Below are 15066 nucleotides of genomic sequence, written 5' to 3' on the forward strand. Positions count from 1 at the left end.
CTGAACAAATTCTGAGTAGGAATAAGTATTCTCAAGTTAAATCATGGGAAATAATTAGCAACCAAAGCCGAGCTATTAGTCTATGATTCATAGAAGCTACAGGTCACAAAAAAAGTAAACTAAATTCATACTTTTTTGTAGTTCATGAAATTATCTATGAGTACCCTCAATTTAACAGGGGCTCTAATTATAGTTTCTATTCCAAACAAAGTAGACTATAGTTCCTTCTTCCAAAGAAAGCAGTTATTAAAATGAAAATATAGAACTTACAGACTTTTGGTTTTTAGTCCAATGATGGCTCACTTTATGATTTAAGATAGAAGCAATTGTTATTATAGTGCATTCACTATAAAATGCAAAAAATATTTCAGAAGTTGACATAAAATTACTGTGAAAATACAACAATTTTTAAAATGAGAAAACATTTAATTAAAAATTTAAGAAAGCAGCTCAATATCAAAAAAACAAACAACCCAATCCAAAAATGGGCAGAAAACCGAAAAAGACATTTCTCCAAAGAAGATATACAGACTGCCAACAAACACATGAAAGAATGCTCAACATCATTAATCATTAGAGAAAGGCAAATCAAAACTGCAATGAGATATCATCTCACACCGGTCAGAATGGCCATCATCAAAGAATCTATAAACAATAAATGCTGGAGAGGGTGTGGAGAAAAGGGAACCCTCTTGCATTGTTGGTAGGAATGTAAATTGATACAGCCACTATGGAGAACAGTATGCAGGTTCCTTAAAAAACTAAAAATAGAACTACCATACAACCCAGCAATCCCACTACTGGGCATATACCCTGAGAAAACCATAATTCATGTGGTACAAAAGAGTCATGTACCACAATGTTCACTACAGCTCTATTTACAATAGCCAGGACATGGAAGCAACCTAACTGTCCATCAACAGATGAATGGATAAAGAAGATGTGGTGCATATATACAATGGAATATTACTCAGCCATAAAAAGAAACGAAATTGAGTTATTTGTAGTGAGGTGGATGGAACTAGAGTCTGTCATACAGAGTGAAGTAAGTCAAAGAGAAAAACAAATACCATATGCTAACACATATATACAGAATCTAAAAAAAAAAAAAGGTCATGAAGAACCTAGGGGCAAGACGGGAATAAAGACGCAGACCTGCTAGAGAATGGACTTGAGGACACAGGGAGGGGGAAGGGTAAGCTGGGACGAAGTGAGAGAGTGGCATGGACATATATACACTACCAAATGTAAAACAGATAGCTAGTGGGAAGCAGCCGCATAGCACAGGGAGATCAGCTCGGTGCTTTGACCACCTAGAGGGGTGGGACAGGGAGGGTGGGAGGGAGGGAGATGCAAGAGGGAAGAGATATGGGATATATGTATATGTATAACAGATTCACTTTTTTATAAAGCAGAAACTTTGTAAAGTATTGTAAAGCAATTATACTCCAATAAAGATGTTAAAAAAAATTTAAGAAAGTATCATCAGTGACTTACTTCATCTGGGAAAAGATGCAACCTCTGCATCAGAGTTCTTCGGTGAAGGTTTTTTGGCAGCATGCCATAAATAGCTAGTTTAACAATCTGAAAAACAGATACACGGGGGACTCAATAAGAAAAATGTGCTGGGTATATAAACACAATAAGAGATAGTGATGAAAACGAGTGGGCTACGATTCAACGTGAATACGAAAGAAATGAAACTGAGACCTAAGCAGATATGTGGCAGTAACAGAAAAGTAACTTTTATTGTTTTGTACATTACTATTTTCTTTCGAATCTGTTTATTTTTATTTAGAAAAGGGACAAAAGGAAGAGATAACAGATAACTTGTGTATGTGTCAATTTTAGATAGAATAAGAAAAAAATTCTTTAAGCTTATACAAGAACCTGTGGCTCAAATAATCTATTACAGGGCTTCCCTGGTGGCGCAGTGGTTAAGAATCCGCCTGCCAGTGCAGGGGACACGGGTTCCATCCGTGGCCCAGGAAGGTCCCACATGTTGTGGAGCAACTAAGCCCGTGTGCCACAACTACCGAGCCTGCTCTCTAGAACCTGCGAGCCACAACTATTGAAGCCCACGTGCTGCAACTACTGAAGCCTGTGTGCCTAGAGCCCGTGCTCCGCAACAAGAGAAGCCACCGCAGTGAGCAGTCCGCGCACCGCAACGAAGGCCCAAGGCAGCAAAAATAAATAATTTAAAAAATTTATTAAAAAAATAATAACCTATTACATACAGGTTACAGCAGATCCTAGGGAGGCTTAATCTCGTTTCCTCCAGGTGGGAGATCAGGAGGTTTCCAATTCATAAACTGTGCCTGACCATACAGTCACGCGACTGACTCTGTGAGTCGCCAATCTGTAACAATGGTAATGACTAGCATTCACTGAAAACTTACTGTGTGTACAGCGGTCACTGCACTACATTTGTTATCTTGTTTATGATACTAAGGCCAACTTCACAGATGAGGAAACAAATTTAGTGAGGTTACAGAACCGCACCCCCTAATTTCACGTATCTATTAAGTGGTGGTGCTGGATTCAATCCAGGTAGGTTTACTCCCAGAACAGACATATGGGACTTGCAAACACACCTATAATGTGTTTCTCTCTGTAACTTTTCAAGAAGACAAAGTCCCTTCTCCCTGTCATACCCACTCCCAAGACGGCAAACTAACCTTTTCATGATTTACTTTTCCCCTTATTAAGGTTATCCTCACTGTTGGCCTGAATGTGATTTTATGTATGTTTTGTCAAGAGAAAGGCACGCAGTGTCACCTTGTGCTCCAGAATTTCCTGGGGGCCTCCTGGTATACAGTGTATACAAATATACTGCAAAAGCTTCATAAAACTAAGAGACATTTGGAGAGTCAAACTGATTTTTTCCATCTGTACTCATATTTCAAGGATATCATTTGGCATGTATGAAACTAAACCCATTAAAACAATACACATTGGAATAGGATTGCACTATAAGAGGACTTCCTGATCTTTTTATTTTCTCATCACATCAGACTACCTCACTATGTACTAAAGCTAATGGCATCCCATATATATTTTCCATCTATTTTCTGTGTTAGTGCTGTTGAGACTTTATGTTCTGGAGACTATTTAAATACAGACTTACATTGTTAAAATTAAAAGCAATTAGAAATTCAGTTCCTGAATCACATAAGCCACATTTCAAGTGGTCAGACAAAGAACATTTCCATCATAGCAGAAATTTCTCTTGGGCAGCACTGATATTAGTCTTTAAAATTTTTTATGTTTTAAAAGTCTTTAGTAGAAAGTGACAATGTTAAGACTACTCAGCATCTTGTCTGGATAAGCAAGTCATTATATCTTCTGTCATTATATCATCCTAACAGCAATTTTGTTGCATTAGCAGGGTTACTTGGCATTTGGTTTTCATGTTCTTAAAAACATTTAGTTGTATTTACTTGAATTAACAAGTTGGTATTTTTAAAATATGCCCTATTAAAAAATGCAAACATAACACTCAAATTAGAGAAAGCTGGAAAGTATGAAAGGGTTACAAGCTGCCAGGTGAGAGAAAAAGGGGATGACAGACATACAAATATACATACCCCAAAAAATAAATGTGACACAACTTGCATATGCAATGAAGTAATTCTAGCTGTATAGACTTAAGCATAAACTCTAAGGAATTCAGAAAGTGAGAAAGATAGAACAAGGCACGGTTAATAAGTATTAAATACTTTCCTCATCTAATGTGTAACCCAGGCACGTGACATTTGTTTCACATAAAGTATCTTTATAAACTATAGGAGAGGGAATAAACATAAGAAAGGAACCATATTAGAAGAAAAATACAAGAACACAGAGACTCCTAAGGAAACTAAAATGTATGACAGAGAGAAAGGGTATAAGGAAAGGGCTGAATCAATATATTTATTTGAGTTTAGAATTAGTGATCTTCTATGTAATTATAAAAATATACTGAAATATTTAAAAGCCTACTATTTAAATATGTTAATCAATGTACTTTACAAGTAATATTCCAAGATCGTACTAATAATCAGAAAGATGCTTCATGAAACAAATTCTCCTAAAAGCCACATATACCAAGTACTGATAAGCAAATTATGTCTGCTGGAAGAAGACCTACTGTTCCAGAAAAACACTTGAGTGTTTCAATTGGAAGTAAAATAACTGACCTCTTCGTTAACATGTCAGTCTTTTTAGAAACACAAGCAAAATTAAGACTTAAAAAAAAAATTAAGATCTTTTAATGAGGTAAAAATTCAAATGGATTTAACTCTAAATATTTTCCAAGCCGTCATCAAACATTTTGCAATGCATTTCAATCTTTGTTCATAAAAAATAATTTGAAACAATTTCTACAAATGTTATCCAAAGCCAAATTCTTAACATCAAAAGTTGGACTATACTGCCTCCTAGTGTATAGTTGGCATACCTGAATAAACTAGAAACTAATTTTAAAAACATTGAAACATAAGTATTAAAACTATAATTTGTTGTAAAAGTTGTAGTATATATTACCAGTAGCCCTAACAACTTTTTACTATTATATGCAATCCATATTAATAGTCAAAATAGGATATTTTATTTTGACCCGTGATAATCTAAAGACACATGAATTATAAAGCAGAACATTAAATATTTCTTAAGAAGCAATTTCTGAGCATGTTTTTATAATTATGAAAAGTAAAAATAAACAGTAAAGCATGGAACGTCTAAATGCCATGTCAGACCTTATAATAATAAACATGCCCTTCCCCACCACCACCTTAGCCAAAAAAATTATAGGCAGTACAACACCAAACAAATGGTTGCATCCTGACAATAGACATTTATTTTTATTCACCATTTTAGGGAAGTAAAAAGGAGTGTCTTCACAGTCTAACACTTTGCTCATTTAAGTAAAAAGCTAAAACAGGTCCCAATGGGGAAAATGCTACCAAATCTAGGAGTACAGTTTAAAGACTAGGTTATCAAGAGTTAAGGAAGAAAAAATAAAACTGTGAAATGGCAAAAGGAGGATCTGCTTTTAGCAATACTGAGGACAAGCATTTGGTTTAGAAATTTCTCCCAGTATATAACTCTAATGATAACATAATAAACATTAGTGAAGTTAACAGTATTGCTTTTTAAATCCTTTAAAAGCATGGGACTGACTAGAGGCCAAAAGTAAAAGAAAGGACAAAAGAGTCCTAGGGCTGGCATTGGCCTTGAGGGCATCAGTTTAGTGCAGGGCTTGGGTTTTACAGGACTATGACTTTGGGGTTAGGAGGTAGGATCAAGATGACCTCATAAACCCAGCTTCTCAACAGAAAGGCAATACTCAGGGTGCTGAGTGAGGAAATGAAAAAACAAAAGTCTTTCCTGACAGATAACTGCTTAACTATGAACCTGACCTTACAAGGCCCCAAATTCACCCTTTTTATGGGGACCAAAATCCAGGGGTCGAAAGTATAGCTTAAAGAGGTCTTAGGATGCCATATATATACATATATATATAGGTATATACGTATATATGGCCCCATGTACCTGCAGAAGCTAAGTAAATCTTTTTTGAAGAAATTCATTTTTAACGTAGGTCTCAAAAATTCCCAGAGATGAAGTTCCAAGGTACATATACTTTCCAAGTATCCTGAACAGAAACAATAAATTGCAAACCCACAAAGACCACAAATATCAGAATCAGACACAAATGCTAAGAATTACGTTTAATATCTTTAAAGAAATATAAGAGGGAACCAAAGTATGACAAAGGGAACAGAAGACTGTCAAAACCGACCAGCAAATTTGAAAAAGAAACAAACAGTAAAAGCTTCAAGAAAAGGAAAAAAATACAATAATTGAAGTTATTTGTATATGTATGTATAATCTGATTTCCAAAGGGAAAGGACAGAGAATAAAGGGAGCCGATATTAGAAGATACACAGAAGAGCTGACGAATTTTCGGAAGACACCAATCCGCAAGCAAAACAATGACAAAGCCCAAAAAGAAACATATAAAAACCAAAGTCGACGAAAAGATCTTAAAAGTATTCAGAAAGAAAAGACAGAATACACATAAAGAAACAAGTAAAGTGACATCTGATATCAACAGTAATAACGGACACTAAAATCTATGTGAATCATAGTTTCAAAAAGCTGAGAGAAAAAAATCGGTAATCCTAGAATTGCATATAAAAGCAAAACTATCTTTCAAGAATGAAGGCAAAAATATAGCTTCAGACAGAAAAGGAGAGTTCACTATTCAGAATGTTATGATAGGAATGTCAACAAGAAGTTCTTCGAGGAGAAGGACATTGATCCCAGTTACAAGAAGCGATCGTAAGCAAAGAAGACCATAAAGAATCAGTAACAGTATAAGACAATAACAAGAATGCTGAATTTTAAGAGTTTTTAAAAATCTTGAACAGAGAAAACATACAGGTTGAAAGGGAGAATAGGTATTAATAATCTTCTAGGGGCCTTGATTTGATTTTGAGGAAAGTAAAGATATTGATTAATCCTAGACTTCTAATAAGCAAGCTCAGTCAATCCAAAAGAAGGCAAGAAAGAAGGGGATAAAAAAGAAAATAAAATCTAGCTCAGTAAATTAAACTGTAAAATGAAATATGAGGCAAACAAAATTAAAAAATTGGTTGATATAGCTATGTTAATATATAAAAAGAACAGACCTCAAGTTGAAAAGCATTATTGGAGATAAAGAGAGTCAGTATATACCTTGATCAATTCCTTAAGAAGATTATAATCCCAAACTTAAGTTAATTCATCTAACACTAAATCTTCAAAACATACAGAACAAAAAAACAAAAAACTGACAGAACTACAAAGAAGAATTAATAAATCCACAACTGAGATTTTAACATAACTCAGGTAATCAGTAAATCAAGTGAACAACAACAACGAAAAAGTCAGTGAGAATTTAAGATTGGAACAACATACCTAGCATATTTGATATAATGGAAAATAAACATATATACACACATACAAACATACATCTGTCTCCCCCAAACATTTTCAGCAATCATATCATATTCTAGGTGATCATGCAGATGTTAAGAAATTAAAAAGAAAAGCATCAAAATTCTTTGATTAAATGCAAAACATACTAATTAAAAACATAGAATTGAATGATAACGAAATAATACCTATCAAAACTTGTGTGATATAATAAAAAATACTATAAACTTACTGCCACTGGATCCTTCTGGTGAAGCTGAGCAGCTGTTACTTGTCTAAATCCACCTGGGTAGCTATTAAAAGAAACAAAGGCATTAAAATTGGGAGTAGGCTATGGTACAGTATTCTTGAAATGAACATTCTTTTATAATATGAAAACTATTTTTATTATGAAATTATACTTGTTTCTCGAAACTATGCTGTTCATCAATGTCTTAAAAATTAAGCAGTAACCTATGCTATTTGAAATGCTATTCTCTTAAGTGGTCAAATTAGCAATCATTATTTCATAAAAAGTTCCACATCTTAGAAAATTTCTTGGCTAACTATTTATATTTCTACTGGAAGTTAAAGTTATTCATCATTCATTCATTCACTCATTCAGTCAAACATTTTTATCACTGCTTAGTTTATCACTATTTGAATTAAAAAAAAAAAGCAAAGTGCCAGAATGTTTCACATTCCCTGACAAATCAGACAAAGTGAATAAGCTAGGGGTCAGGTTTGGAGAAACAGTGGTAGACTACTTGGTTCTGAAGGCAAGTTAATACTCTAAACAAGTCGTGCTCCTGTTTCCTATTAACAGGAAGTCATGTGTTGGTTCTAAGTAATAAAATATTTCATTGTGTTCAGATCAAAATTATATATAAAATGTAGATTAAAAAAAATATTTGGGATAGTACTGAGGGCATCTTGGTAACTTGAATACCCCAGATCCAGGTCTGGAATCTAGGTTTTGCCAGTGGCTACCAGTATAATATTAGGCAACTCATTTCATCTCTTTATATGTGAGTTTGCTCATATAAGGAAAATGATAATATCTGCCCCATCTACCTCTCAAGATTTTTATCAGAGTCAAGTGACAGTGCTTAAGAAATTTAAAACAAAAACAACATACAGATGCAAGGTTTTATTACACTGAATGGTAATGATTTTTGAGGAAGGGAAAAATAAAATGTAAAGGCAATAGACTGCAAGAAAAATGTAAGGTTACCTAAATATGATTCCTTTTATAAGCTTCTTTCAACAAGACTTGAAAACATTTTAAAGATGATTTAGAGAAACACGTTTTAGGAATAAAACTTAAGAAAGCAAATTTAGAAATTTGCTGAGAAAGATGGATAATTTTCAAACTCATGCTCTTTCATTTGCTTCATGGAATTTCAGCCTCAAAAAAAGAAATACCTGTCTAGACTTCTATTCCTGTATTCTTTCTCTCCAGGAAAAAAATACTTTATGTTTTATCACATTGTTATCTTGTATTTTCACATTTCTTTCCCAATTACCTGGAAATTTTATAAAACTTGGTTTGTATATAGAGATTTACCAACAGTAAAAATTACTAAAGATGGATGTGAATTCATTTTTGTTACATTAAATAAAGAGTTCATGAAAGTGTTTAAGTGTAGGAATGGGCAAAGGCTGGCTAATGGAAGCAAAAAAGTTATCCCAAGCATTTAAGACCTACTTGGGCAAGAGAGGAAAAGAAACAGATGGGAATATCAAAGTCTGCCTGTCTAAGATGAAGGTGCACTTGGAAATAAAAAATAATAATTTTGATCAAGAATGAAAAGCCAACATTTTTAATCATATCTTGCATGATACTGAAGAAGGTATGCTTAACTAAATTTGTACATGACCTGAAACTGAGGGGTTAACTGACACATTACATGACATAATCAACATCTCAAAAGATCCTAGAAGGCCAGAGATACAATTTACATGGAGTAAACTTAAGGTACTACAGTTGATTAGAATGCAACTAAAATACACAGGAAGGAGGATACATGGTTGAACAGCAGCATGTTTGAAAAAGACCTATAAGTTTTAGCTGATGGTGAACTCAATGTAGCACATAGTGATGTGGCCTTGAAGAAAAGTTCTACTACAATAGAAGATTGCATAACTGAAAGATGGTGGAGTCACATTATACCAGAAAACCACTAAAACACAGCCAGGTGAGTGTATTTAGTTAAGAAAGATACTGATAAGCAGTGATTGCACCCAGAGAACAGTGACCAAGGTATAATGGAGATAAGACATCTGAATGGAAGCCATAAAAAGAACTTTGAAGGAACTACAGGTGTTTAGTCTAGAGAAAAGACAGATCAGTGGGTACTTGCTGATCATTGTCTCAAAACTATCTGAAGGATGTCATGTGGAAGATATAATTTTACACTGTCCAAAAAAGGACTAAGACCATTCTGAAAGCTAGAGGAAAACAGATGATGACTCAAGAGCATTGAGATCTTTCTAAAATTTAGACCACATCAAAGGCAGAATGAATGGGCTGCCTCATGAGCTAGGAGATAGCTACTATTCAGATAGGCAGACCTATAACTTGAAAGGCATGTTGTGGAGATTTTAGGTATCTTCCAAACTTGGGATTTCACTCACCATTCTTTCAATATCTCATGTGCTTTTAGAAGTTCAAGATGGTTCTGGAAACAGCAGTAAGATGAATTATAGGAAACAGAAAGAAAGAAGTGAGAAGACTGACTAAAAAATGGGAAGAATCTAGATCAGAGAGGTTATATGAAAAGCTTCCAGGAAAAACGAATATTCTCAGGTAATCATGAGTATTTGGTACAGTATTGCAGTTTTTTTGATTGAGTAAATCATACATGTGGCATGAACAAAATTGGTATTTTCTTAAATTTCGAAAAAACCTTTTTTCTTTTAAATAAGACCAATAATATTCTTAAAGTAATATATTCAACTGCCTATCTTCCCTGACAAAAGCATTATCTTACCCAGTATGTGAGGAGTATACTTTTTGTTCCCATTTGTTTCCAGAAAATGCAATGTGCCTTGTGTTCATTATGACAACATGATCTCCACAGTCACCTAGATTTAAAAAGAACAAAGAAAAAAAAAAGATTTTATATGAAAATTCTTGACTTTAAGAAAAAGTGAGCTTGGTTTTTTATAAAGCTTATCAAAGTCCAAAAAACACATCAAAAAATATAAAGCAAGTCACAGTGCAACATCAAAATCATTGAATAGATTTATGTTTCTCTTTCACATAACATCTAAGCATCGAAAGAGTTGGCTGGACAGTTGGAAAATCTCAACACTGGAAGGTAAAAGAGAATTCAATAAAGATGCCAGTAACAATGACACATCTTTTAAAGGCAAACTACTGTTACTCCTATTTTCTCTGCCGATCAATAATTACACTTCATTAAAATGTACTATTAATTACACTTCACCACTTTTAAATATCTCATACAAATTTTCCCTTAAAAATAAAAGAGAAAATGAAAACCATATGCATATAGATGAAAAATGGTTTGTTTTACCAACAGGTAAATTGGAAACAAATGTAAAACATCATAATTGATTATTCTTTTCAAATTCAGAGAAAAGAATACTAGGGTCTTATGCTTAACTACTAACCCAAGGTTTTTTTCCAAACACATTTAACTAGTTAAATTTAAACCGCGACTAGCAACTATGAGTACACATATACTTGATGCAACAGATGATCTGAAAATCAAAATATATGTTTTGGATTAATTTTCCAGTGAAAAGTACCCCTAGGCCTGGCTGTTCATCTAAAAAAAAAAAAACCTGAGAAGTCAACGTGTAAGTTTTCACAAGTCACTGTACATGACAAAATCAAGTAGTCAGAAACATTTATTAAGTGCCTATTCTAGTAATAGAAAAACAAACTTCAAAAGATTCTTGAAGGTTATCTATTTGAAAAAAATCACCACTGAAAAAATAAGTATAAATAAGTACAGTATCTCAAAACTGAAGATTACATTATAAGAGTCTACGCAGAGCTTGAATGTGAGTGACAGAATTTTCAGTGAGAAGTTCATAGTTTATATAAGGCAAGGGTAAAGGAAAGAGGATAAAGCAGGTGAGTTTTCTTCATTAGCGTGTAAGGGAATCCAGGGGTGGGAAGGAAAGATCTGGGAATGGGAAGCTTGCTGTTAGCTGGTTGAAAAGGAAAGTTTGACTCTTTGGCAAATTAAGTGACTAAAGTTCCCAAAAGTGACCCATGGTGGGCTACTAAGGCAGTTGGGCAAATGAACCTGAAGAACAAATGAAGAGGGTGAGAAGATGCCTACACAGTCCCAAATAATGCCGAAATTACACTAGCTTTCAACCGGACACTTAGAGTTGAAGAAGCTAAGGCTTGTTAAGATTAAGTGATTTGTCAAAGCTCACAACAAGGTATTTAACTCCCTGTTCAGGCTCTTTCTGTGACACCTATTTGGAGGAAAAATGGAATCTTTAACTTTCTAATAAACCTGAATTTATTTTTTAAATGTTGTTTAAGCTTTAAATATGCAAAAAGCATTTTGCGCCATTCAAAACACATTTTTACTTCAAAAAGGATCTCAAGGGACATTAGAAAGAATACCACAAATCAGTTGACAGTCGTCTTCTTTCAGCTCTAAGGTATGAACATCTAATCTGGGAAAAATTATTCTCCCTTAATAACTTATGCCAAATCTCTACTGTATTTAATAATTCTTAGAAGCACTTCTCCACTGTCTCTAATTAAAACCAACCAGCAATTAAATCTTTTTTAACTGCACTAGATATTAAAACAAAAGCCAATATTATGATTAAAGCCTAAAATCCTGGATACAGTGCAATCATTTCTATCTAAATTTCTATTAATCCAAATAAATAGATATGTCATTTTAAAATTTTAATTGAAACATTTTACATTTTACAATATGCACCAAATACATATAAATTGGAACTCTACTGCCTGATCAAGAGATGGTAGAAGTTAATTAATATCTTTCAAACTTAAAAACTTTTTTTAAAAGTTAAAGTTTAGTAATAAGCAATTTTTAGAAAAAGGAATTGAGTTTATTTACAAAAATTTATCAACTTAGATTTCTGACCCTATTTGATTTCTTTTTATAATATTAGGTGCTAAATTAAATGGCCAAATAAAATTCAAACTAATTCAATCAAAGGGAAAACTCAAAGGTTTATGTCAGGGAATCTAAGGTCTCCTTCATCCAGTGCAACACTGCTTTTACATATTGGGTCTCCTTACAAGATTCGGTTTGAGAAACGTTTGAAAAATAGCTGTTCCAATTTAGTAAGCAACAAAGGTTGGCTTTGGCCTTTATGTTTGTTTCCAGCCTTGAAGGACAAATGTCCAAATGCCTACTTCAACGTTTTTTTAGCATCCCTGAAATTCTGCAGGGCTAATGTGACAGATGATCATGTAAGTTACCACAAAATCTACTGAGTGTAAAGAAGTTGTGAGAGGAACAAGGTGTGTTGTTCAAATTTATGATAATATGTAACTATTCTTTTTAAAAGAGGCATGAATTCTAGATATAACCTGGAGCAAAAGCTTCAGTGCTTTGTACAGTGATATTCTAGGAGTGAGATGAAGAATAAATGTGCGATTAAGACTGTAAAATTTAAACGACGCAGAGTTAACATTTGAAATAGACTGACACAACTGAATAGTAAGAGAGGAACATACGTTAGCTGTGTAACTTTAAGAAGAGCATTCTAAACTTTTTTTTCTAACAAATCCTTAAAAGATTTAAATAAATAATGCAAGGCAGAATACTAGTGAATACTAGACTAGTGAATCGTTAGAATTGTTTGGTGTGCTAACATTCATAACATTAACCTTTAAGAACTGTGTGAAACTTTCGTTTGATTTCATTCCATGTGCACCAGAAGTATTTTAAGATGATCTAATAACTTTAGATAATGCTTAAGAAAGGTTTCCCTTTGCTTCTTTTAAATGCTCATATGGTTCTCCTTAACTGATTAATTTGTAGGCAGTGAAAAGAATGGAATCCTCAAGAAGAATAAGGCACAATCCAAAAATCACCAAGTGGCCTTCCTTTTCCTGTATCAGTGAAAAGCAAACATGTTCAAAGAGCTCCCAAGTCTCCCATTCAGGAGGGCAGCTCTAATCAGAAGGAGAAGGGAGTGCCTATAAAATAGTTCAAATATTGTATACATTATGTATCTGAACATACATACAGGTCCATGGACTTTGTGAGATGCTGTGGCAAACCAACGTTCCACTTATAAGGTTATTTTTTTATGGAAACTGTGGTCTGGGTCAAGATCGAGATGATCTGGAGTTAGGAGAAGAATGCCCTCCTTTCACAAAATTTGGGAGAAGGTGGAACCAGTAGTAGCCACCTAATTCTTCTTAAAGTGTAGCACTTATCTGTCCACTGAATTAAAGTTCTGCTTCCTTACAAGCACGTCATTACTGCAAAAGTATTCCTTAAGTACTGATGAATAAGCGTGCTGCTAGAACACCAGAGGAGCTTTTGGGGCTGCCTGTCGGGCCATCCTTCCCTGGTAATGGAGAACAGCTTTTCTATGAAATTAGAAATTTACTTCTTAAAGAATGAATTGCATTTTTGTTTCACTATATTTAATATTTGGTTTTTATCAGCAAAACTTTGGACTTTTCATGTCCATAAGATGTCACTAAAATCAAAACAAACTGCACGCAATTTTCAATTTACAAATATGTTGTTTTAAGTTTTTTCTAACATATACTGGGTATGTTTCATGTGTTCATAATCACTGTAAACATGTTTATTTGAAAACTGGCATACAATTTCCCAGAAAAACAATATGACAAACGATGGCCATATTTACAGGAAGGGCTATAAAAGTTAATATTTAGGTGTGATAATGGCATTTGGGTTACATAGGAGAATATCTTTGTTCTTGGGTGACATATGCTGAAATATTTAGGGGGAGGTATAATGATATCTGTAATTTATTTTCAAATCATTGAGTAAAATATATGATAAAATATTAATAATTGGGTATTCTAGGTGGCTGGTATAGAGAAATTCACTGTACTACTCTTTGAACTTTTCTGAAAATGTGAACATTTTTATAATAAAAGTTAGAAAGAAGTAAAGGACAAACAACTCAGTGGAAAAATGGGAAAAAGAAATGCATAGACCTTTTACAAAATGGGAAATGACAAAAGGCCAATAAACAAATGAAAAGATTCTCAGCTCCATGTGCAATCAGGAAAATGCAAATTTAAACCACAAAGAAAGAGCATCTCCCATTTACTAGAGTAGTCAGAACTAAAAAGAACGACAACATCAACGTTACTGAGATGAGGAATAATGAAAACACCTGCATATAAAGACTAACTAGGTTCCCATTTTCAACCCAGTAATTCCTGTCCTACAGACAGACCTCAGAGAAACTCTTCCACATGTGCCCTGGGAAAAAGGTACAAGAATACTGATAGCAATGTTGTTTGTAACGGCAAAAAAGAGGAAAACAACCCAAATGCTGAGTGTATGGGTATTCATTTCACCACCATTATTATTAATTTTCTTTAAAATATTATCTATATTCATATATAGGTAGAGGAATACATCTCTATCTATCTAAATATATCTTTGTATATTTCATGTTTCAAAATAAAGTTTAAACTATGATCAACTACAAAAAATGCTGTTGACAGGTCAGGCAAGATGAAGAGTAAGAACTGATACTTGGATCTTACAGGGAAGTCCCGCCCCCAACAGGTTTTTAACAAGAATGGAATAAGGGATCCTCAGTAAAAAACAGATCCTTAAAACAGCCCAGGGCTTCCCTGGTGGCGCAGTGGTTTAGAATCTGCCTGCCAATGCAGGGGACACAGGTTCGAGCCCTGGTCCCGGAAGATCCCACATGCCGTGAAGCAACTAAGCCCGTGCGCCACAACTATTGAGCCTGTGCTCTAGAACCCGTGAGCCACAACTACTGAGCCCACGTGCCACAACTACTGAAGCCCACGTGCCTAGGGCCTGTGCTCTGCAGCAAGAGAAGCCACCGCAATGAGAAGCCCACGCACCGCAAGAAAGAGTAGCCCCCGTTCGCCACAGCTAGAGAAAGCCTGCGCGCAGCAACAAA

At 34.3% G+C, this 15066-nt stretch overlaps 1 protein-coding gene across 2 annotated transcripts in view; it reads right to left on the reverse strand.

Moving 5' to 3' along the window:
• The window catches only part of MRPL13 (mitochondrial ribosomal protein L13), a 35897-nt gene that overhangs the window by 17112 nt on the left and 3719 nt on the right, over nucleotides 1–15066 (reverse strand). The window contains exons 3-5 of one of the 2 annotated variants that reach the window (XM_030875699.3): nucleotides 9933–10026; nucleotides 7193–7253; nucleotides 1498–1584 (exon numbers count right to left, since the gene is read on the reverse strand). In XM_030875699.3, coding sequence (XP_030731559.1) covers nucleotides 1498–1584; nucleotides 7193–7253; nucleotides 9933–10026 — 242 coding nt within the window. The remainder of the gene's footprint in view (nucleotides 1–1497; nucleotides 1585–7192; nucleotides 7254–9932; nucleotides 10027–15066) is intronic. The other variant, XM_030875700.3, reaches the window with a different exon arrangement.

This window comes from Globicephala melas, chromosome 17, assembly GCF_963455315.2.
Source record: "Globicephala melas chromosome 17, mGloMel1.2, whole genome shotgun sequence".
NCBI lineage: Eukaryota > Metazoa > Chordata > Mammalia > Artiodactyla > Delphinidae > Globicephala > Globicephala melas.